The sequence below is a fragment of the Leucoraja erinacea genome, chromosome 36, assembly GCF_028641065.1.
Source record: "Leucoraja erinacea ecotype New England chromosome 36, Leri_hhj_1, whole genome shotgun sequence".
Taxonomy (NCBI): domain Eukaryota; kingdom Metazoa; phylum Chordata; class Chondrichthyes; order Rajiformes; family Rajidae; genus Leucoraja; species Leucoraja erinaceus.
Genome location: NC_073412.1, coordinates 1,143,884 through 1,167,759, shown reverse-complemented (window position 1 = coordinate 1,167,759; position 23,876 = coordinate 1,143,884). Strand labels below are relative to the sequence as shown.

At 39.6% G+C, this 23,876-nt stretch overlaps 1 protein-coding gene across 18 annotated transcripts in view; it reads left to right on the top strand.

Moving 5' to 3' along the window:
- myo9aa (myosin IXAa) overlaps positions 1-23,876 on the top strand; it is a 137,787-nt gene that overhangs the window by 64,250 nt on the left and 49,661 nt on the right. For 10 of the 18 annotated variants that reach the window (XM_055662862.1, XM_055662864.1, XM_055662866.1 and 7 more), the window contains 7 exons: positions 1,350-1,471; positions 5,679-5,820; positions 7,175-7,382; positions 11,089-11,208; positions 13,579-13,672; positions 19,297-19,437; positions 21,876-21,915. In XM_055662862.1, coding sequence (XP_055518837.1) covers positions 1,350-1,471; positions 5,679-5,820; positions 7,175-7,382; positions 11,089-11,208; positions 13,579-13,672; positions 19,297-19,437; positions 21,876-21,915 — 867 coding nt within the window. The remainder of the gene's footprint in view (positions 1-1,349; positions 1,472-5,678; positions 5,821-7,174; positions 7,383-11,088; positions 11,209-13,578; positions 13,673-19,296; positions 19,438-21,875; positions 21,916-23,876) is intronic. The other 8 variants (XM_055662874.1, XM_055662873.1, XM_055662871.1 and 5 more) reach the window with 5 other exon arrangements.

The following is a 23,876-nucleotide window of genomic DNA, read 5'->3' as shown; positions in this document are numbered from 1 at the left end:
CAAATGTGATTTCTTTTCTGTTAATCCATGTTGGCTTAAAGCAAATCTGTCACTATTTTGTAATTTACATATTACTGCTTCATAATGGGCTCCACTATTTTTCTTGCTACTGCTGCCAGCTAACTGGTGTATAGATTTTTTCAGCTTCTCTCTCGTAGATAGTGTGGGTTACATTTGTTACCTTTCAACCTGTGGATATCATCCTCCGTCCTGTGAATGAGCCTGTCAGTCTTGTGAAGAGTTTCAAAGGGGGAACGTTTGTAATGATGGTCTGTAGAGCAAACCTATAATTTCCGTGGTTCTAAACTTAATATTCCTTGACTGGTTGGTGGTGTTGGGGCTGGTGTGAATCTAGGACCCAGGCATCAAAAGCAGGTGCAAAATTAAGCTTGGTTGTAAAGGTCAAAAAAATGAATCTCAGAGTCAGGAGACTGTGTCGCACATTATTTCAGAATTAGACGTACAGAAGGTGAGGCAAGACCATGAGGCATTCGAGACACAAACCATTCAAATGTGTATTTGTAATTAAGATAGGAAATTAGGGCACAGTTATTACTTACAAGTATTGGGAGGCAAGTTTAATGACAGCTGGCAGATAACCAAAAACTGCCTCCAGAACAAAATGTTGTTGAGTGTTAATATAGTCAATAGAATAGTCCGTACGGCCAATATTTTGGAATTGTAAAGTGACGTCTTCAGATACCTGAGACCTTCTACAATTAAGTTGGTGTTTCATCAAGTCGTAGATAGAGTCATACAGCACGGAAACGGGCCCATTTGGCCCAACCTGCCAATAACAACCAAGATGCCCAACTACTCCAAACCCACCTGCCCACGTTTGGCCAATATCCCTCTAAACCTTTACTATCCATGCACCTGTTCAAGTGTTTTTAAATGCTGTAATGGTACCTGCCTCAACTGCCTTGTCCGGCAGCTTGTTCCATGTACCCACAACCCTCTTTGTGGAAAAGATTACCTCTTCAGGATTCCCCTCTCACCTTAAACATATGTCCTCTGGATCTTGATTTCCCTACTATGCATACAAGACTCTGTGCATTCACCCTATCTATTCCCCTCATGATTTTATACGCAAGTTAATATGAACATAAATTATGTTCTGATTAATATTCATGAATATTCCCAATTGTGCAAATTACCTAATTTATTTGGAGGCATTAATACCTGTTCTCCCAGCATTGAAGGTGTACGATGGGAAGGCTGTGGAAGAAAAAGTGAAATAGAATGCCATTACATGTCCTGCATGTTCCTGGATGAATAATTTCCCAGTATTTTGGATTCCGTGGTTGTTTTGTCATTCTCTAATCTCAATTGAATCATTTGTTCTACAGGAGGAGTACAGAGCAGAAGGCATCAGTTGGCACAATATTGATTATATTGACAACAGTGGTTGCATTAATCTCATCATCAAGAAACCCACAGCTTTGCTCCACCTACTGGATGAGGAGTGCAAGTAAGTACCGAGCATTGGGTAGCTCAAAACCCAACGATATGAACATTAGATTCTCCAATTTTAAGTATGCACTCCACTCCTATTTTCTTTTCTGTGCCACCCTAACCTAGTCCTCAGACATTTCTTCCACTCTGCCACCCTAGACATTGTGCCCCATTACTCTTCTTCATACACTCTCATCCCACCCTCTTTCCCTTCCCTTCCCATTTTACCCCCAACTGGAACAAAGCTTCCCCATTCATGTATCCAACCATTTAGCAATAAAGGCTAACATGCTGTTTGCTGCCATAACTATTTGTTGGAGCTGCCTGCTAACTTTGTAATCCATGTGCTTGAACAGCGAGATCCCTCTGAACCATTCATTTGCAGTCAGTCTTCATATAGATGATAAACATCCTTTAGATTCTTCCTACCAAAGTGGTAGGAGCCACTATCGGACCTTGCATTCTCCCACATTCATTTCAATTTGCCAGGTTTTCTCCCAATCGCCTAATCAAACTGCAAAATCACGACGTCTCATTACAACCGTGACCTGTACCTGCTTTCTTATCATTGGTAAATCTGGAAACATTACACTGTGTTCCCTCCTCCAGGGCATTAATGTAAATAATTAACAAGTGAGGGCCAAGAACCAGTCCCTCGAGTACTCCAGCCTTAAAAGGACCCATTTATTTCAGCTTTTTGTTTTTATCGTGTTAGCCAATCGACGTTTACACACTTACTCCAACACACTCGATTCTTAATTTATCCACAAACGCTTTTATGAAAAGACTTCCAATAAAAACATTTGTATAAACGTCAAATACTTTTGGAAATCTAAATATATTACATTAATAGGATCTCCTTACCATCTCTCCCTGTCACATCCGCAAAGATTTCAAGCATATTTGATTTACCTTTTATAAAACAATGTTGACCCGGTTTGATTATGTTTAACTTTCCTAAATGATTAGTTATTTCCTCTTTGATTATTAACGATAACATCCTGCCAACAATAGATGTGAAGCTAACTGGCGTATCGTTACCTGATATAGTTATCTCATTCTCCCGGTTTGAACAAAGGAGTTACATTGACAGCTTTCCAGTATTCTGGTATCCTTCCAGAAATGAGCAATTTTTGAATAATTTTAATCAATGGAACCACTATCTAGGCAGGCACTTCATTTAAAACCCATGGGTGTTGGCCATGGGCTCTGGCTGATTTGTTTGCAACCAGCCCTGAAATTTCCCTATTATGACTGAGAGTTTTTTGAGTCCCTTCCTGTTATTTGAAATTAGTCTGTCTGTTGGGAATATTTGCAATGTCCTCTGTGGTTAAAATTGATGAAAAATGCTGATTTAACATACCTGCCATATCTTTGTTTGTTGTTTTTAGTTCACCAGCCTCCTTCTCTGGAGGTTTCACACCTACTTAAGCAGCCTTCATCCGATTTATATATTCAGAAAAACTCTTCCAGCTTATTTTGGTATTGCACACAACGTTTCTCTCAAAATCAATTTTCTCCATTATGAGCCTTTCACCCGTTTGTTGCTGGATCCTTAAAACCTCACTGGCCTATCATCACCCACTTTGTATGCCCTCCTGAACAACCTAATATTGTAGTCAACCTTTTTTTGTTAACCAAGGATTGTGCCTATTTCTCATGGAATCCCTCTTCAAGCTGCCTCGACAGTGTAATCAAGGGCCAATCTCATCCCAGTCAGTCGCTCCCTCTTCTCCCCTCTCCCATCAGGAAAGAGGTTCAGAAGTTTGAAAATGTATACCTTCAGATTCAGGAACAGTTTCTTTCCAACTGTTATCAGTCAACTGAATGGTCCTCTCATCAGCTAGAATGCGGCCTGTCCTTTCTTCTATCTCACTGGAGACCTCTGAATAATCTTTAATCGGACTTTAAAATACTTCAATGTTAGATCTTGGACTAAAGGTTATATATAACCTTTATCCTTGGTGAATCTGTGGAATTCTCTGCTACAGAAGTTAGTTGAGGCCAGTTCATTGGCTGGATTTAAGAGGGAGTTAGATGTGGCCCTTGTGGCTAAAGGGATCAGGTGGTATGGAGAGAAGGCAGGTATGGGATACTGAGTTGGATGATCAGCCATGGTCATATTGAATGGCGGTGCAGGCTCGAAGGGCCGAATGGCCTACTCCTGCACCTATTTTCTATGTTACTATGTTTGCACTGTGGACAGATTGAATGTATACATGTATAGCCTTCTTTAACTGGATAGTAAGGAAACAAAGGCTTTTCACTGTACCTTGGTACAGGTGACACTAATAAACTAAACTAAACTTTCTACTGAGTGGTTTGGACCAGCTGATTTAATATCTGCCACTCTTCATAGACTGATTGTCTCTTAGCTTATTTTCTCAATCGTTATTTAACAACTCCACCTTCAAACCATTATAATTGCCCTTATTGAAGTTGTAGACACTGTTTGTGGTTCTGTGGTGTTCACCCTCAACCGTCACACGTAATTTTCTCATATTATGATGACTTCCTCCTCGAGGATCCTTAGCCACAAAATCTTTTTTAATCCTCCTTCATTACTCATGGCTAAATCAAAAATAACCCGCTCCTGGATAGGTTTTATAACGTGTTGGTTTAAGAAGCAATTCCTTGATGTTACTTTGCAGGTTCTTGCCAGTTTGGTTCATTCAATCAATATGCAGATTAAAATGTCCCTGGCAATTGTGGTTCCCTTCTGACATGCTCCAGATGCTTCCTCATTTATGGCCTGTGCTATCAAGAGGCCACATTATGGGGGGCAGTGGATTATTCCCACCCGCATCTTCTACCCCCCTGATTATCATAACATCAATCCAAACTGATTCTACATCGCTATCCACTGCTTCCATATTACAATTCAACACCTCTCTGATACATTTATTGATTAATCATGCTACCCCATCTCCTTTCCCTTTTGGCCTGGTCCTTTGGAACATCATATAATTTGGAATATTAAGCAGCCGGTTCTGGAAACCCTGCAGCCACGTCTCTAATTCCTATTAGATCATTAAATTGCTATCTGTGCTGCCAACTGGTGTAACTCATTGCAAATGCTGAGTACATTTAAATAAACACTGTTAAACTTGGATTTTTGAACAGCTTTTTACTAACTATGGATTGGCTCTGTAGCACATACTTTTATTTGTGTTTTTTGCCCCAGTCTAAGTCACATTTACCTTGTTAATCTCTCCCCTCACTATGCTGCGCTAGCAATCTCCGATTTTCTCTTGATTTATCAAATATCCCTTTCTTGGAGCTCTCTCCTGTACTTTTTATTTAAAGTTCTGTCTACAACCTTTTTCATGCGATTCAACGGGAGGCTCTTGCCAGCATGATTCGACTGAAGATCACCCCAACAAGCAGCTCTTTCCTCACTCAGTATTAGTGCCAGTGATCCTTCAATCACTGTACACTGTTTCCTTTCTTCTCTTTTCTCTTTGCTAATTTGCACGTGGCTCAAATAATAATACAGAGATTATCACCTTTATGGTTGTGCATTTCAATTTTTCCCTGAGCTCCTCATAACCCCAAGGGAGAACGTCCTTCGTACCCCTGCCTATGTTTATCACGACAATGGATAAACATAGAAACAGTCCCCACCCACACCCACCCATTCTCATATCCAAATTCTTCTCCAGTCGGGAGATATATTCTTAACACTACAACACGGCTTTCAGGGTTATGTCTTTGCGTAGGAAACAGTGGCTGTTCTCCTAACTATGCCAACCAATGATGACTACTTTGGTTTGATAATGTTAAACAAATTTGGAATTGGAGTGCAGTCAGTCCTGTTGTGCAATCTCTGAAAGCTAACTTGTATTGCATTGCCTTCTGATTAGTTATAATTAAACGTACAAGTGTACACATTGCAATCAGCAGCATTGTTTGCTTGCTCTGTGGCCCACAAGATCACACAGCTGTTAAAAGTGAAGTTGCAACGTACACTTGTGCAATTTATGTTTGAAGTTAGCTACATTTCTGACAGGAACTGGTCAAGTGCTTGGCTGAGATGGCCACAAGGTCCATGGAGCTGAGATCAGGTCTATCTGATCGACCAAGTTTGTTTTTCACCAAGAGAGGTGATGGTGCATATAGGCTCTATGGTATGTCTTGACTTCTAAGTTGTCAGATGCCTCGGTAATGATGATGATGATTCCTCTGTCTTTGCTTTTTGTCTAATTGTTTATTTCTTAATTCAGTTTTCCACAGGCAACAAATCAGACACTGCTTGACAAATTCAAGCGACAGCATGAGGGGAACAACTATATTGAGTTTCCTGCAGTGATGGAGCAGGCCTTTATCATAAAGCATTATGCAGGCAAGGTCAAGTACCAAGTGAAGGTGGGTACTGGTTTAAAAGTTGCTATTGATTGTCCATGTGGTTTATGGAATAGTTAAAGGTGGGATATGCACGCTACATTGAAACCAATTGTTGAAAGCAAGAATGTACTTTTTTTTTTGCAACTATGTTACATGATCCTTTATCAATGCTGCAACAGGCTCTAAAATGCTCCATGTTTAAACGGACAGCCGCAAAGGCAGCATGGCATCATCTAATTCTGGTCATAATCTACTATCCTTTGTTGAAATGTGTGTGTTTGGCAGGTCATTCAGTCCAACAATCAGTGTTAGACTATCTGGCAGGTAGTCTATCTGTTAACAAAAACACTCTCCATCTAGAAAAAGGTCCCTCAGAGAGAGCCTTCACCAAGCCTTGAGTAAGATATATTGAACATTGATTCTATAATTATGTGGAGATTAAAAGGATTCTTTACCGAGTGGGGTGCATCCAGTTGATGCCTTCCCTTGAGAGAGGAGTGACCAAGTACGATTCACCGAGAATAGAAAAAACTGTGGATTCTTGTACTATGAAATAGAAACATGAAGATTGAGGAAACACTCAGCAGCTCAGGCAGCATCAATGGAAAGAAGAATGGATAGTATTTCAGGTCCAAAGATTGAAGTCTTTTTAGATTTCAAGGTCCAAGGTTAAAGGATTTGATTAATTTGGAAGAAAGATACTAATTCTTTTCGTGGAATAAATGTGCATGAACATTAGAGCTGAGGTTTTGAATGATGTAAGAGCATTGTCCAAATTTGGTTCTCTGCAAAGCAGATGAAGTTTGTTGGAGTATGAGGTCAATTAAATCTAAGGGTATTAAGGAATGGGAACCAAGGCAGATAAGTGAAATTGAGAAAGCTCAAGCGTGTACCATGCCCAAACTGAGTGACAGAAAGATTCAGTATTTGAATGGTCACCTGGATGTTGAAACTCAAGAGGAGGGACCAATCCGTCCTATAGCCCACAGGTCTGTGAGACGTGATGCCATCTGAGGGAATGTACAGACCTTTTTATATTTCTCTTAAACGTTGTAAGGACCTTTGGCAGTACATCCAGTTCCAATCAGTCCAAGACAAAGCTGTCCCGCAACCCCTTTAACCTTCTCTCTCGCCTTTCTATGTGAGTGTTTTCCACCCTTGGAATTGACTATGCCTGTGACTGAAAAAACAAAGTACTGGAGGAAATTTCAGACAGCATCTGAGGGAAGAGAGAGGATTTCATGTCGAGTCGCTAATTTCTGCAGTTTCTTTAGCATTAAAAAAAACAAAATTTGTTGGAAATTGTGTCGCTATGCATTAAAAAAAAATTATATGATATATGACCAAGCTTCTTCATAAATCTATGTTGGTGCAGGACTTCCGTGAAAAGAACACAGACCACATGCGCCCTGACATTGTTGCACTTCTGAAAGGCAGTAAGAATGCCTTTATCTGCAGTCTGATTGGTATTGACCCAGTGGCTGTGTTCCGCTGGTCAATGCTGCGATCCTACTTCCGAGCAGCTGTGGCCTTCCGCGAGGCTGGAAAACGCTTTGTTGAGAAGAAACCTGGTAAGGGATATGGTAGGTGTTCGGGTGCGTTTGACTGTCAGCGCATTTAATGCTGCATCATTGACATTGTGTGGTCAACTGTTAAGTTAATATCGAATGACGTGTCAAAAGTTCCTGGAAAAGGTGCTGCACATTCAATATTTAATATATTAATACACTGTCCCAACAAATTTGTATGTTGAGCAGTTTTAGTATATGGAAGATACTTGTTCTTCTGATGACTTGAAAGTTGCACTCTCATTATCCAACTCAAAGGCTGCAAAGAAGTTTCACTACATTGTCTTTACATTAAATTTGGGGTTAAAGCAGTGAAATACCAAAACGAAACTAAAAATCCAAAGTGTAGGTTTGAAATGCACAGTATATGACAGAAGTACAGCTTGGATTATTGTCCTGGGTCTGGATGGAGTAAATCTGTTTGTCAGCACAGTTTATTAGAATGATCCGAAATCCGATATTAATCTGAATAGAAGTTTCTTTAAATCTGAAATAAAACCAGAAAATGATGGGATTACGTGTTGGGACAGTGGGGAGGAGGAAAAACTACAACATTTCGGGTTGAAGACATTTCAATAGGACAATTGCGATGAAAGGCCATCAGCTTGAAACATTATTTCTCCTTCCACAGATTTCATTTGACTTGCTGAGTATTTTCAGTATGTTCACCTTTTACGTTGTTGGAAAATTGAAAGGTTTTCAAAACATATTTACAGATATTATTTCTGTTTTCTAAAATTCTGCTCCTGTCAAGCCTGGTGTAAAGAGAAATCTATTGAATGTGTCAAGGAGCCAGTGTTTGCCCGTGGCAATAGTTAATCCATTGTTTATATTATGTTGGATTTCTGCAAACGGTGCAAAGACAAGCTTTTTTTTGTTTTAGCACCGTATCTACATCGCTGAATACATTTTGGCATAAAACTAAAAAATGCTGTAAACATTCAGCAGGTCAGGCAGCATCTCTGAAATGAGAATTAGAGTTAATGTTTCAGGTGGGAAAAAAAATCCTCTCAGTTCTCTTTGACATCGCTTCCCCTTAAACCTACGCCCTCAAATTTTAGACTCCCCTACCCTGGAAAAAAGACTCAGACTATTTATGCTTCTCATGGTTTTATAAACCTCTAAGTTCATTCCCCAGCCTCCTTTGTTTCAGGGAAAGCAATTCCAATCTATCAATTGTCTCCTCATCCTTAAGCCCTACAGTCCATGTGGCATTTATGTGAATCTTTCCACCCCCTCTCTAGCTTAATCACATCCTTCCTATAGCCTGACTACCAAAATTGCACACATTAGTGAACTCAGCCCACCCAACGATTGGCACAACCATAAGATGATGTCCCTGCTCCTGTACTCACTACTAATCAAGGTAAGCTTCCCGGCCTCCTCACCTTTCTACTCGTGTAGACCAGCTCCTATACACAGCTGGGCACACGCTTTGTGCAAATGCAGTCACATATAAAGTGGATCTTAAACGCTTGCCCTGGGGATTTAAATTGAGCAACTCACCTGTTATGAGCAACTAAACACTCAATTTGGTTATTTATATTTTTCATGTCTTCTGAATAATTGGGTACAGATAAAGAAATAATGAAGGGAAGGGTTTTTTGAAAATGGCTATCCTTCCATTATACTGGCAAAGCCTTTAACTTTGGTACCTTACTTACAAATGGAAGTACTTTTGAATTGACTAATAATAGGTTATTCATCTTAATGCCAAGAAAAACATCACAGATATTTATGTAGCTGATTTGAATTCTTAACCAAATATAGCGTGTCGTTCTAGTGACTTTTGAAACCTGCAGCTTGCCATTATTCAATGGTTAGTCTGTTGATTCAATCCTCTAATTTACTGTTAAAATTCATTACTCTTGGAACTAATCATGGACGTTATATGATGCTATGGATGGCAATTTGAGAAATTAATAGATGTTGTGTAACACAACCATTTGACCCAATGATACATCATAGATACTACCAACGAGATGATCTGGATTATTATTTCAAGAATAAGCTATCATATCATGTTCCAGCGGTAGCTGCCAAGATAAATAACCGCTTTTGAGTAAAAATGTCTGACTTACAGAAAGTGGACGATGCATATTCCTTGCAACATAAACCATAATCTAAGGCTTTATCTAATTGAAAAAAAAAAATTGAAGTCCCACATCATTAAGTATCATATAGTGGTTGAAATTTTCATCTTGCAGTGTTTGGAGGGTATTTTTGGCCAAATCCTCTATTGAATCTGTACGTTCTGTAATCTGAGATTGACCTGTTTCTGTAAATCAGGCAAATTGTGTGCAATTAGATGTGTGTTAGATGATGGTTTATGTCAGTGAGCTACTTCTCTCTTTAATCAGTGCACATCTTCCTCTCTAAAGCCTGGGAGATGCATTCATTTTACAGAAAGACGCATCATCATGCTGTGGCAGCTGCTCTACACACGGATTGCTCTGCCTAGTACAGCCCTGCTCTGCATAGGTCTGTCTATTCCTGCTGCAGAAGTAGAACACTGCTCTGTATATCTTCAGCTCTTTGTAGAATACCATCTGTTTCTCCCACCTTATAATTAGAAAACAGAAGTGCATTTGTGAAAACTGACCGAATCAGCAGATCTATGAATAACCAGTCAGTTCCAGTAACTTAAAACTAGTGCCTCAGTTCAAAAAGTATGTATTTAATGGTGTATTTGGCAGTGTGTTGAGTATCAGAATAAGCCACTCATTGATATTTATTGTACATTGATGATTTTTTTCCTTCCCATGGTGTCCTGAGTTGCCTTACTTAGACTTGGGAACACAGTGCATGGTATTAACATCCCTGTCAAACCTCACTAATTAGTCCTCCTTTATGCCTTTATAAGTGCTGGTATGCCCTTATGGCAATTGTGGAAGATGCTATATAATGCTACATCTTAACCATGTAACATAGAAATATAGAAATTAGGTGCAGGAGTAGGCCATTCGGCCCTTCGAGCCTGCACCGCCATTCAATATGATCATGGATGATCATCCAACTCGGTAACCTGTACCTGCCTTCTCTCCCCACTCCACTGAAAGCCAGAAGCTTAATGGGTTTGCTGATCCATGGACTCCATTTAAGATTATTTGAACATGTCTAATTTAGTTAATGGTGCTTGAAAATTGCACAACAGTTTGAGTTGTTGGTGAAGCTAATTTGGATCAGCAGAGATTGAAATAAAAATAACACTAATATTTAACTTTTAACAATAATGATTTGGCTGCCCCTGAAAAAAAGATATTTGAGAACCTTGTGTGGGGCTTTGATTTATTAAAACCTGGATGGAAAATGATAAAGTTCGGACATAAACTGATTTTATTCCTGTGCTTTTTAAACACTAAGAATAAATCAATGCACATTTCACTCACTGCTGGTAGTTTTATAGGTTAGTGCTAACTTTCTAAAGATATAATCTGTACCCATGAATGTAAATTTTGTCTTTCTTTTATGTCTATATCTTACTCGAGTGTGTCAAAATTTTTTGCAAGTCACTAGAGATTTAACTCATTGAAGTTAAATTAGATGGCAAGGCAGACTCATGCTCTAACTACAACATAGATATTAATGATAGATGTGCTTTACTATTTTTGTCGTGTTTAGATCCTTGTAGTTGTTTCTCAATCTTTCAAATTCCTATCGTGAATATCTTTACTTTGTATCTCTTTTATTTTTTTCTTTTGTTTTCATTTTGCTTTCCAAGGGCATGATGATGCTGTTCCATACCCGGTTTTGAAAAGTGTCGATAGTTTTAGCTTTCTGCATCACCCAGTCCATCAGAGGAGTTTAGAGATCCTCCAGAGGTGCAAGGAAGAGAAGTACAGTAAGGCTCAAAATCCAGCAATATTCCACTTACCTGCAGGAAATGACATGCCAAGAGCATTCACTTGATACTAGTGGTCTTCATTAGCTCTTTAAAGTATTAAACAGCTGTTGATATGATTAAGTAACTGAGGTTAGTAACTCCAGTGTTACCAGTCGGTCGGTACTATGCTGGACTATATTTTAAAATGATCCAACTGAGTACTTAGCTCACAGATGATCACTGGCTAATGAAGACCACTGACTTGAAGCCAAAGGACACTAGGGATGTTCGTGGATTTGAAACCACAGACTTCAACAAAAAAGGCGCATTATGTAAATTATTCATGCTTATTCCGTACTTTGACTGACACGCAGGGAATGAAATGAGAAACGGGTTGCTACTTTGCAGAAAAAAATTCTTCTCAATTTCAAATGAAAAAAGCCTCAAGATTCTGTGGTTTCGCCAGGTATTTTTAACCAAAGTGAATATACACCCCATGTTTCTTTGGCTATTCTGCTCAAGTGAATGTTGCTGGTTTTGTTATCATGTCTGTCCCTTTTCCCAGCTCTCTTTTATGTGTTGACTAACTCTTGTTGTGCATGACCTCAGCAGATCGTCTTGCCTGAGTGCTAATAATTTCACTGGTCTCTTAATCCAGCCAGACAGTACCAACAACCACAATAGAGGAAATGACAAACATAAAGTAACTAGCACTTTTGCTGTCAGACATCTTTCCTTGTATAGTTTATTTGTTGACTAAGGTGATCAGATGTTTGTGTATTTTAGGTTGAGCTTGAAAATACAAGTTCAAGTTCAAGTGAGTTTATTGTCGTGTGTCCTTGATAGGACAATGAAATTCTTGCTTTGCTTCAGCACACAGAACATAGTAGGCATTGACTACAAAACAAATCAGTGTGTCCATATACCGTAATATAAATATATACACACATGAATATAATAACACAATGCCACCTTCCTTACTGGTGGGTTCAGGTCTAGAAATGTTGCTTTGGGAGAGGTTTCACTGAAAGTTCAAATGATTAGTCTCCACAAATAATAAATTAGAGCAGTAGGGAATCATTTATACAAATGTAGTGTTTTGACTAAAGATGAATCTGTCCTAAACTTAAAAACAATGAGGGATTCATGCAAAAGGTGAAGTGAGGGAACCACATTACTTTGTGAGCTTTTAACCGACGATCTCATTAATGCTTGTGCTAACAAGTCATCTTGTGTTTTTATATGGGATGTTTTTATGCAGGAAGTATTTTTTCTAATTAATGCCAAGAAACAAAAATTGTAAAAGAAAAATCTAGAGAATTTGAAAGTAATTTTTTTTCCATTTGTCAGCTGAGTGAATTCCACTACTTTAGGATCGGAGGATTTTTTCAGAGAGTAGTGATATTCTTTCCTTTACCAGTTGGAAGGGATGAAATATATTTATTATCATGTTGATAATAGGTGGCTATGTATTCATCCATGGGATGAATGAGCGATTGACCCTCATTGATTTTTTTTTATCCACTAAATTAAGACTTGTTTCTTAAAAGTTTGTCCAGAAGTCATGAATTTGAATGCAAGTGAGGCTGAAAGTGTGTGTGCCTTGCTGCTTAATAGACATCAGACCCATTTTTTCTTCTAACACCCAAGTTCAAGACATCAAGTAACATGTGTATATTAAAGCACTTTGTTAAAATGATTACCATAATTTTTGGTCAAGTATAATGAGTTATCTTTGTTCTCCAAGTTGCTTGGTCATTTACATGTGCAACATGCTTTCCTCTGAAAACCACTTCAGAGCTATTATACTCATCTATCTCATGGGACTTAGAGGACAAGCCAATTTAATTTGAGACGAATTGGGCAGAGAATATGATTAAAAACACTTCCTGCTATACACTGGAATCCTTGCTTCCATTGGAGCAACTCTTCAATGGTGGTCCCGTGATCTTTCCTAAACATTTTTGCTATTGTCTTTGCTTCTGGTCTTGTAACCTCATTGACCATTGTTTTATTTTGTACGTGATACATGTTTACTTCCGTGCCTCAATCCTGTGCTTTCTAAGGGTTAGGCACTGAAAATCTTGGCTGTGATTTTATCTTTTCTGAAAATTAAAATCTTGCTTTGTTATGGAGTATAAAAGAGCAGAACTTAAGACCAGGACATAATTTACCAACTTTTTTTTTGCTTTGTTTATGAAGTAAGTGCTTGTTGCAACTATTCCCTGTTCCCCAGACGTATCTTGTGTGTATTGTACCTGTTTCTGCATTGTATCTGCTGTCAAGGAATATTCAGGTTGTCACTGCTCATATGCCTGCAGCATGCTGTAACAGATGCATGCTTCATTTTGCTGCTGTTCATTTCCATCTGGTTAATCACCATTTTAGCACTTGTTTTTGTATTAGGTATTACAAGAAAAAGCCCCAGAACACCGTTGTCTAATTTGCAGGGAGCAAATACCATCAACGACAAACCCTCACGGTAGGAATGGATTTCTTCATTTACTTAAGTCAACGATAGTGATTTTGAAGTTATTTGTCATCCTTTAAATCCAAGTTGTTGCAGACGCAAATTACTGTGAATTTCCATCACTGAATATGAGAGATAAAATTTGACAAAACAGTGGAGCGAAGGGATGGGTGACATTTCGGGTCGAGACTGTTCTTCAGACTGAAAGTCACGGGAAAAGGAAACGAGAGATATGGATGATGATGTTGAGAGATATACCCGCTCTCGCTGCTCCCCCTTTTTGCTGTGTCTCCACATCATCGTCTAAATCTTTTGTTTCCCTCTCCCGTGACTTTCAGTCATCCCGAAACGTCACCCATTCCTTCTCCCTAAACACGCTGCCTGTCCTGCTGAGTTACTCCGGCATTTTGTATTTATCTTCAGTTTAAACTAGCACCTGCAGTTCCTTCCTACACATGAATGTTCTTCATCTTGTTGAATTCAAAATTCATAACTAAGTGAGAAATGAAATGATATTTGAAATGAGAATTATTTATGCTTTAAGAAGTGGGTTAGGCCGTTAGGCAACAGGAATTCTGTATTCAGGAGGTGAATGAAAAGAGCTTGGTGTTTGTTTATGCTCTGCCTGAATCATAATTGAATTCAAAACAACAATAGTGTTTCATGTATGCGGCTGTCTTAAGTTCATAAGTGATAGGAGCAGAATTATGCTATTCGGCCCATCAAGTCTATTCCACCATTCAATCATGGCTGATCTATCTCTCCCTCTTAACCCCATTCTCCTGCCTTCTTCCCATAACCATTGACACCCGTACTAATCAAGTATCTATCTATCTCTGCCTTAAAAATATCCATTGACTAGTCCTCCACAGCCTTCTGTGGCAAAGAATTTCACAAATTCACCACCCTCTGACTAAAGACAATCCTTCTCATCTCCTTCCTAAAGGAACATCCTTTAATTCTGAGGCTACAACCTCTAGTCCTAGACTCTCCCACTGGTGGAAACATCCTCTCCACATCCACTCTATCCAAACCTTTTGCAATTCGTACACTGTACATTGTGTACACATCTGAATTCTATTAATGCTAGATGATAAAAGCAGGAAATGCTGGAAATGTGCATTGCATCTGTTAAGAGCCTTGGAAAAAAATGCTGATTTGGATTACAGCTCATAATAAAGTTTAGGGATTTCCTTTTATGAGGCTTGTTATTTTTTTAAAGTTATGAGCTATGGTTGTTACACAAACTGAGAGTGGATTATGAGTTTGGCAATACTTGTGTTTATTTTGTGTAATAATATCTGTGAATATGAAGTTGACGATAATACTGTTCATTCTTCCAAACATATTTAGAAAGATATTCTGAGAGATACTTAGCAAATATGTGACTGATTTATTCATTAGATTTGAACTGTGCCTTGGCAAGTTTGAATTATTTTTCAGTTTCTATGACATATGGTGGGAGTGATTCCATTTTACTTTGATATTCTTCATAAAGTATATATCACAGCAGGAATTCTTGAAAAGGAAAGGGTTTAGCATATTTTCTCTGACTGGCACTCATTAAAAACCATAAAGCAAGATCATGAGGCGTGTTATAAATGTGTGGGCATTTCATGAACTTAGGAACTTGCAAGCACTACTGTCTTACCAAACTCTTCAGGGGAAAATTAATGCTTTCCCACTAAAATCTAGGATGTTAATAAACGTAGAGAATGCGGCAAATATTTAGTGAGTCAGGCAGCATCTTTGGAGTGAAAAATATCTCGGATGTTGCGTTGATGTCCTTTCACCAGAGGAGAGAAGTTAGAAATCGCAGCTGGTTGAACTTGCAGAGAAGCAGCAAGGGTGGATGGAGCAAAGGGAATGCCTATAGAGTGACAATCGAGTGATTATGAGGTGATGGTGAATGCTTATTAACCATAGATAGTCTGGAAAAGATGAATGAAATGAGAGGAGAGCGTAGGGAATATGGACACACTGATCTGTTTTGTAGTCAATGCCTACGATGTTCTGTTGTGCTGAAGCAAAGCAAGAATTTCATTGTGATATCAGGGACACATGACGATAAACTCTCTTGAATCTATTTCAAAGCAGTGAGTTTGTGTATTAGATTGAAGTTTAAGCCCAAATAAACAATATTCATTAGAATTGTTTGAATTTTAAAATGTGACACTATTTATTTGCTATTTGTGTATTGAGCATCATTTTTCTCACACTTCCCCCTTTTTATTGGCTCAAGTTGAGCTTTGACTGCAAGCCAAAGTCAGACCTGAGATTTGGTTCAGCCCTGGGAATCTCTGGTTGCCTTACTTGTTAGCCCTCCTATAGTCTGCTGCTCTGAAGAGAATATTGATTTATTTCCATCAATTATTTAAAGAAAATAATGGCTTATTCTGTACCACGGTATTTCCCCGTTGCCACACTAGCAAAAACACAGTGACTTGTGCTGAACCGTGAGTTCATAGAATCGTAGAACACTTACGGCACAGGAAGAGACCATATTTTCCCTATTCTTCCTCTTAAACTGCATTACCTCATTTATCTGCATTTTATTTCCTCTGCCATATGTCTGCCTGTTGGTATCTCTATCCTCACAGTTCTCAGTGCTGCCAAGTTTTGTCATCTGCAAATTTGGAAATTGTGTTTTGACATCATCATACTTGTGCGGGATTAAACCGTGAGCATTAACAGGCTGTTGGGTAATTGGTGACATCCCAGCCAAGAGAGGCTGTCTTAAAAACATTTACACAACACAAAATATTTTGTTACTTTACTTTGGGTGCAGGTACTGTAAAAGCTACCTTCTTATAATTGCAGTGTTAATCTGCCTAGTTGCCTAACAAAGCTATTGACAAAAGAATAATGAGCAAATAATTTGCACCTTCCATAACAAGTCACAATCAAGAGCATTGTGTTAGACACAAAATGCTGGAGTAACTCAGTGGGTCAGGCAGTATATCTGCATAGAAGGAATGGGTGACGTTTCTGGTCGAGACCCTTCTTCAGATTGAGAGTCGGGAGAGAGAAACCCTCAATCTGCCTAAACCTACCTGATCTCCTGGTCTCCTCCCATTCCCACACTGACCTTTCTGCCCTAGGCCCCCTCCGCTGGCAGAGTGAGGCCCAGCGCAAATTTGAGGAACAGCACCTCATATTTTGCTTGGGCAGCTTGCACCCAGCGGTATGAATATTGACTTCTCTAACTTCAAGTAACCCTTGCTTTCCCTCTCTCTCCATCCCTCCCCCTTTCTAGTTCTCTGAACAGTCTGTGTCCCCTTGATTAAAATGTATCTCTGTATGCTTTGTTGTCACCTTCTCCTAGCTAACAATGATCTATTTTACATTTTCGTTGAACTTCGTCCCTTTTGATGTCTCATTTTCACAAACCCTTTCTTATCTCTGTGCCTCCTTCTCCCCTGACTCTCAGTCTGAATAAGGGTCTCGACCCAAAACGTCACCCATTCCTTCTATCCAGAGATGCTGCCTGTCCTGCTGAGTTACTCTAGCATTTTGTATCGATCTTCTGTGTAAACCAGCATCTGCAGTTCCTTCCTACACGAGCATTGCGTTAATCTATTTGTTTCCATCTTTTCTCACAACCAGAGGCAACCAGCCTAGTTCCTGCTATCCTGGGTTGGGGTCACAACACAAAGTGAACCTCACCTTTGTTGCTCTTTATTTGAGCAGTTGAGCATGTGCGCTATTCTCAGCATTGGAATGTCTGCATTTCTTGCAAGTATGGTCTGCAGAGAGGGTTTTTCTATCAGCATGAGAGATCAGAGCTCAAGTGTTCAGGAAGCTGGCGTGCGTGATTGGTCTTATTCGGTGATGCAGCTTGACATAGTTTTAGTATGGACCTATTTTTTTTAATCAATAACTGTTTAATATTTCATAACTTCCATTTAATTTCACCAGGACTAGCCCAGTTATAACAATACTGGTCATGTCCATTTTTAAATACTGGGTTAAATGGCAAGAACTTTCAGCAAATTTTGAGCTATGAAGTTCAGCCGGCTGTGACCATCTGGGAAATTTGATTGTAACAAAATCAGAAATTATATTAATTGAGTTCTTATAATGGTGCATATTCTGGGTGTTTGCGAATGGCGAGAGGCTGTTAAATTAACATGGAGATAGATTGTAAAAGTGTAAACTGATCTCACTGCATTGCTAACTCATTTCTGAAATGTCTTCATAATTGCTTTGGTGAAGACATACACTTGTGATTTATTGTTCATCCTTTTAGTTGCTTAGTAACATTATTAATCATACAGCTGCTTCCTGTGTGACTTCATTCTGAACATATGGGATTGCCAGCAGAATAATAAAAAAATTGTGGGTTCTCTACTCCCAGTTATTGTAGTTGTGAATAAACCTTTCAATTTGTCTTAAGTGTTAGGAATGAAATTTGCACGTATCAGGAAGTGATTTATTTTGTTGCCCTATATTTAAATGAGAGTTGTTCACGCTTGTTCAGTAGACTAATTCCTTCGATCACCTATGGGACTTCTAAAATTAATAAATTCCCTTTCATGTTCAAATGATCATCCCTACCCACCCCGTGCATCTTAAACTCCACAGTTACAAATCCCTACAGGGATCGGTACTGGGACCTCAGTTGTTTGTGATATATGTAAGTGACTTGGATGAAAGTGTGGATGAGTTGATTAGTAATTTGCAGTTGATACAAAAGTTGGAGATGCAGACAGTGAAGAAAGGGTGAGAGGTTACACCCAGATAAATCTCTAAAATTAAAACTAGACAAAATCTGATCGAACCTGGTTTAAGAACTACAAGATTTAAATCCTTTTGTCACATGGTATATCTGCTATTCTTCATGTTAAAGTGTTGAGTATTTTCATCATGTGCATTTCATATTTCTTGTTCTATTGATTTCAGATTTTCATTGTTAATCTGAGAATGCTAAAGGTTATCATGGAACACTTTTTAATATTCTAGCTAAGGTTGTAAAGGATCGCATTTAAATACATGTACTTGGCCGATTCAATTTTACATCTTCCAGTTTCATTTAACAGGTCAAAACAATAATGGGTTTTGGTATGGCATTGCCACTGCCTCAGTATGTCTGTGTGTTCAAGTCATTACATTTATTACAATGAGAATAATTGCAGAATTATTTCAATTTGAATTTGAGTTTTTCTGAGGAATGGGTAACAAAGGCAGAGAGAGGATGATTATTAAAGTCTGCAGAGGCTGGATCAGTAGTGATTAAGACTGATTTTTTTTATATCTTATCCACGGAAATGTGGTAATCATAATCTTACATTAAAGAAAATAAATGAACAGATTAAAACAAATAAAACCTGAAGAGTTTGGGAACACGTGGCAGGTCGGCTGTATCTTTGGGGGGGAAAGCATAGCTAACAGTTCAAAATTCAATTTCATAAGAATATTGTGACATATTCCTAAATTCATTATTTCAATAAACATTTAACAGATCCTTATTAAAATCGGAAGCCAGTCTAAAAGGGTGATGCGTCAACATTAATCTACTTTTGGTCTTTCTGATTTTGATGAGCCTGCTGTTATTTAATTTTTTTTGTGTTGGATCTGAGAAAAGGTGGGCTTTATTTGTATTTTACCACTGACGCTTTTCTCTTTGTTTTGCACAGTGACCTACAGCAAAGCTGGAATGGAAGAACAAGTGTACAGACCACAAGGCTCAACCCTAGCCATTCCTTGATTGACGATGAAGGCATTTTTCTAAGTTCTGCCAGCACTAAGCTTTTGGAAAGAGCTCACGGTATTCTAATGTAAGTATACAGTTCTGTATCCATCCTAAAAGTGCAAATAATTTTTGGATCGAAACTTAACTGCATCTGGTTTACTGCAATAATGCTGAACCTTGGTGAGACCACACCAGGATCCAATCCAAAACAGCATGTGTCTCTTTCCCTCCACAGATGCTGCCTGATTTGCTGAGTTTCTCCAGCACTTTGCTTTTTAGAGAGGAAAAAAAAAACTTACCATAGAGGCTCAGCAAAAAAAGTCACTGGTCAGGTTCCTGGTGTGTTTGGTGTATGGGAATAAATTGATTAATCAAAACCTGTATTCTCTCTCTCGAGTTTTGAAGAATGAACGGTAATGTCTTTGAAACGTACAGGTCTGGATGCAAGCAGATTGTTTTCCCTGGCTGAGGAGCCCAGAACTAGTGCTCACAATGTGAGAAGGGGATAGGCCAACGAGGACTGACATAAGGAAAAGCCTCTTCAGTCACAGGATGATGTACCTTAGGAAAAAAAGCCACTAAGTGCTGGAATAACTCAGCGGGTCAGGCAGTATCTTAGGAGAATATGGATAGGCAATGTTTTGGGTCAGGAACCTTCCATATGTCTATATGAATCTTAGGAATTCTCCATTCTGCATCTGTCGAGGCTTATTTAATTCAGGCAGAACTGAGACTAATAGATCTCTGCACATTCATGAAACGGGGATCTGGTGCGAGTGCAGGAAAAGAGGCTGAGATAGAGGATTAGCCATGAAGTTGATGAATGATGGAACAGGTTCGAAGAGACAAAGAGCCTCCTCTTAATCTGATTTCCACGTCTATTTTGTAGGCTCTCTTTCAACCAGGAATTTATATGAAATATCTTTTTGTACGCCTTTACTGCTGCATCAAATAAATGTTTGCTATTTTTAATTTAATCAAGAATTCTATGACATACTGCAATTTGATATCTCCAGATTGAGACGGGGAGAAACAAAAACGCGTCCTGCTTCTAAGCTGTTATAAAGTGCGTGATGTTCTGCGTTTTATAACTGAAAACCTTGCCAATACAAAACAACGTCGTCATAAATAGTGTCCACATGGTGGAGAGCAGTGCCTGTGGAAATGTAGGGAAGCAAAAGTTGCAGCCTTCAGGAATGGGAAATGGAAAGTAACGTTGGAGAGATAGATTTAACAATAGTCAAATATTAGCAATAGCCTGTGGTTTTCAGGGAGGCTGTATTACTGTAGATCTGATGCATTACATCATGGATTCAGACTCCATTGGCAGGGCTCCTCCACATTGTCAGTATGCATTATTACTTTTTGGGTTGTGAGACTATCAAGAAATCATACAGGGCCTCTCTGTGCTCTGCCTTCCGTGTATCATATTTCTGAGGAGATGTGTGGAAGTCATTGCATGTCTAAGTCAGAAACTAAATGATGCCCCAACATCATGAACAGTGGGGAATCCTTGAAGCTTGTACATGGACTGGAGGGCGGCAGCTTCAACCATCCCCGGGCCGCGGAGTTTGAACCGGCCCGTTCGCGGAGCTCGGTGAGCCGCGGGACTGACTTGCCATCGCCCGGTGGGGTATCGCCTCAGCGAAGAGGAGGGAAGAAGAGACAGCAGCCCTAAGCTTTTTGCCTCCATCACAGTGAGGAGGTGCTTGGTGGACTCACTGTGGTGGATGTTAATTTGTGTTTACTGTCTGTTCTGTTGTTTATTATTGTATGTATGGCTGCAGGTAACGACATTTTGTTCAGACCGTAAGGTCTGAATGACAAATAAAGGATCTAATTCTAATGAGGTGACTAAATCCAAATGTAGAGTCATAGAGTTGTACAGCACAGAAATGGGTCCTCCAGTGTCCAGCCCAGCTCATCTATACTGGATGTCCCATTTAAGCTCATCCCATTTGCCTGTGTTTGGCCTATATCCCTCCAAACCTTTCCCATCCAAGTACCTGTCCAAATGTATTTTATATGTTGTCATTGTACCTGCCTCAACTACTTACTCTAAGCTTGTTCCATATATCCACCACCCTCTGTGTGAAAATATCCCTCAGATTGTTGTTAAATCCTTTCCCTCTCACCCACCTTAATCCTGTGGCCTCTAGTTCTTGATTCCCTTATCCTGAGAAAAACACTGCATTCAAGTTGCTAACATTTCTTGTGAATGTTTTTTTAAGTAAACAAAACAATATTGGACATTAATCCAAAAGGGATTAATACTAACGGTATGTAAGAATTTCCATTAGCCATAGTGCAGTTTGTGCATTCACCTGTTTCACCCACTCAAACTTGGGAAATCTTTCTGATGTCAATATATTCAGATGTGTTTTGTCCAAATAGTTTTATTATGACCATCATAACAAGTGTGAAGAAACCAAGTGTGATGGTTGTTTTAATATCACTGATGATGTCTGACTACAGTAGCAAATCGTTGTGTGCTGATTGCAACCCGTTTTGTTCTTTTACTAGGAGGAGTAGGAACACAAAAGCCAAACCAGTTTTGCCAAAGGTGAGAATGTGTACTGATGTTATTGATGTGTGCTGTTTATCTTGGCCTATGTATGATTGATCACAATGAAATTGTAAATCATGTTTGTGCACAGAGAGTTGTGATTTGCTAAAATGACTTGTGAGAAATTGTTAAAGTATCAGACGAGTCTTATGAATTTCATAAATGATTGGAGCAGAATTAGGTCATTCAATAGGCAATAGGTGCAGGAGTAGGCCATTCGGCCCTTCAGGCCAGCACCGCCATTCATTATGATCATGGCTGATCATCCACATATTCTACTGGGTGACACTGTCAGCGATGGCAGCCTCGCCAACGGTCTGTCTGTCTTTTTGTCATTTTTGTTATTTTCAGTGTGTTTTAAAAGTATGTGTTAATGTTCTCTAGTTTGTTTTATGTGGGAGGTGGGAGAGGGGGTCGAGGGAAACTTTTTTCTCAATCTCTTACCTTTCCGGAGATCAGGTTGTTTTCCGGATCGTATCTCCGGTCGCTCTGCGGCCTAACATCATGGAGCTGGTGGCCTTGCTAGAGACTGACTTTGAGCCCCACCGCGGGGCCGTGGACTTGCCATCGGAGCCTGCAATCCCTTGCCTGGAATCGACACTCAAACTGTGGCTATGTTTCAATTAGATTCCCTCTCATCCTTCTAAATTCCAGTGTTTACAAGCTCAGCTGCTCTAATCTTTCAACATATGACAGTCCCGCCATCCCTGGAATTAACCTCGTGAACCAACGCTGCACTCCCTCAATAGCAAGAATGTCCATCCTTAAATTTGGAGACCAAAACTGCACACAATACTCCAGGTGTGGTCACACCAGGGCCCTGCACAACTGCAGAAGGACCTCTTTGCTCCTATACGTAACTCCTCGTTATGAAGGCCAACATGCCATTAGCTTTCTTCACTGCCTGCTGTACCTGCATGCTTACTTTCAGTGTGATGTACAAGGACACCCAAATCTCGTTTTTCGGCCCATTAAGTCTACTCCGCCATTCAATCATGGCTAATCCTTTTCCCCCTCTCAACCCCATTTTCCTGCCATCTCTCTATAGCCCCTGACACCCGTATTAATCAAGATTCTATCTCTTCCTTAAAAGCATCTATTGACTTGGCCTCCACAGCCTTCCGTGACAATGATTTCCATAGATTCACCACCCTCTGACTAAAGAAATTCATCCTCATCTTCCTAAAGGAATGTCCTTTAATTCTGAGGCTATGACCTCTGGTCCTAGACTCTCCCACTGGTGGAAGCATTTGGAGCTCAGTACTTTTGTTTCTCTACCCCCCCTCCTTTCTTTACCTCTGACAGGCATCCCATTTCTACAACACTAACTGGGTGCTGATTTGAATTTGGAGCCAGTCAGTGTAACAGTGCAAGTTGTGGCAGTAAAGCTGCAAATGATTCATAGTCAGTGTTGGATGATGAACACACTGTTATTTTTGAGTTGGCAAACAGCTTCCCTCCTTTCAACTCAGTTACCAAAGATGGAAACTTCCAGGCTTGCTGATGAGTGAAACGTGCCAGTTCTTCCAGCAGTTCATATCCAGCTTTATTAATGTTTACTGAATAAACTCCTGCATTGGACATGGAGCAAATTGCCCGTTTTTTCAGGCTCTTTATTGATTGGCTTCTTAATGGTCAATAGACAATAGATGCAGGAGCAGGCCATTCGGCCCTTCGAGCCAGCACTGACATTCAATGTTACACAGAAAAGCTGGAGAAACTCAGCGGGTGCAGCAGCATCTATGGAGCGAAGGAAATAGGCAACGTTTCGGGCCGAAACCCGGTCGGCCCGAAACGTTGCCTATTTCCTTCGCTCCATAGATGCTGCTGCACCCGCTGAGTTTCTCCAGCTTTTCTGTGTAACCTTCGATTCTCCAGCATCTGCAGTTCCCTCTTTAACACTGACATTCAATGTGATCAGTACCCAGTTCCTCCCATATCCCTTGACTCCGCTATTT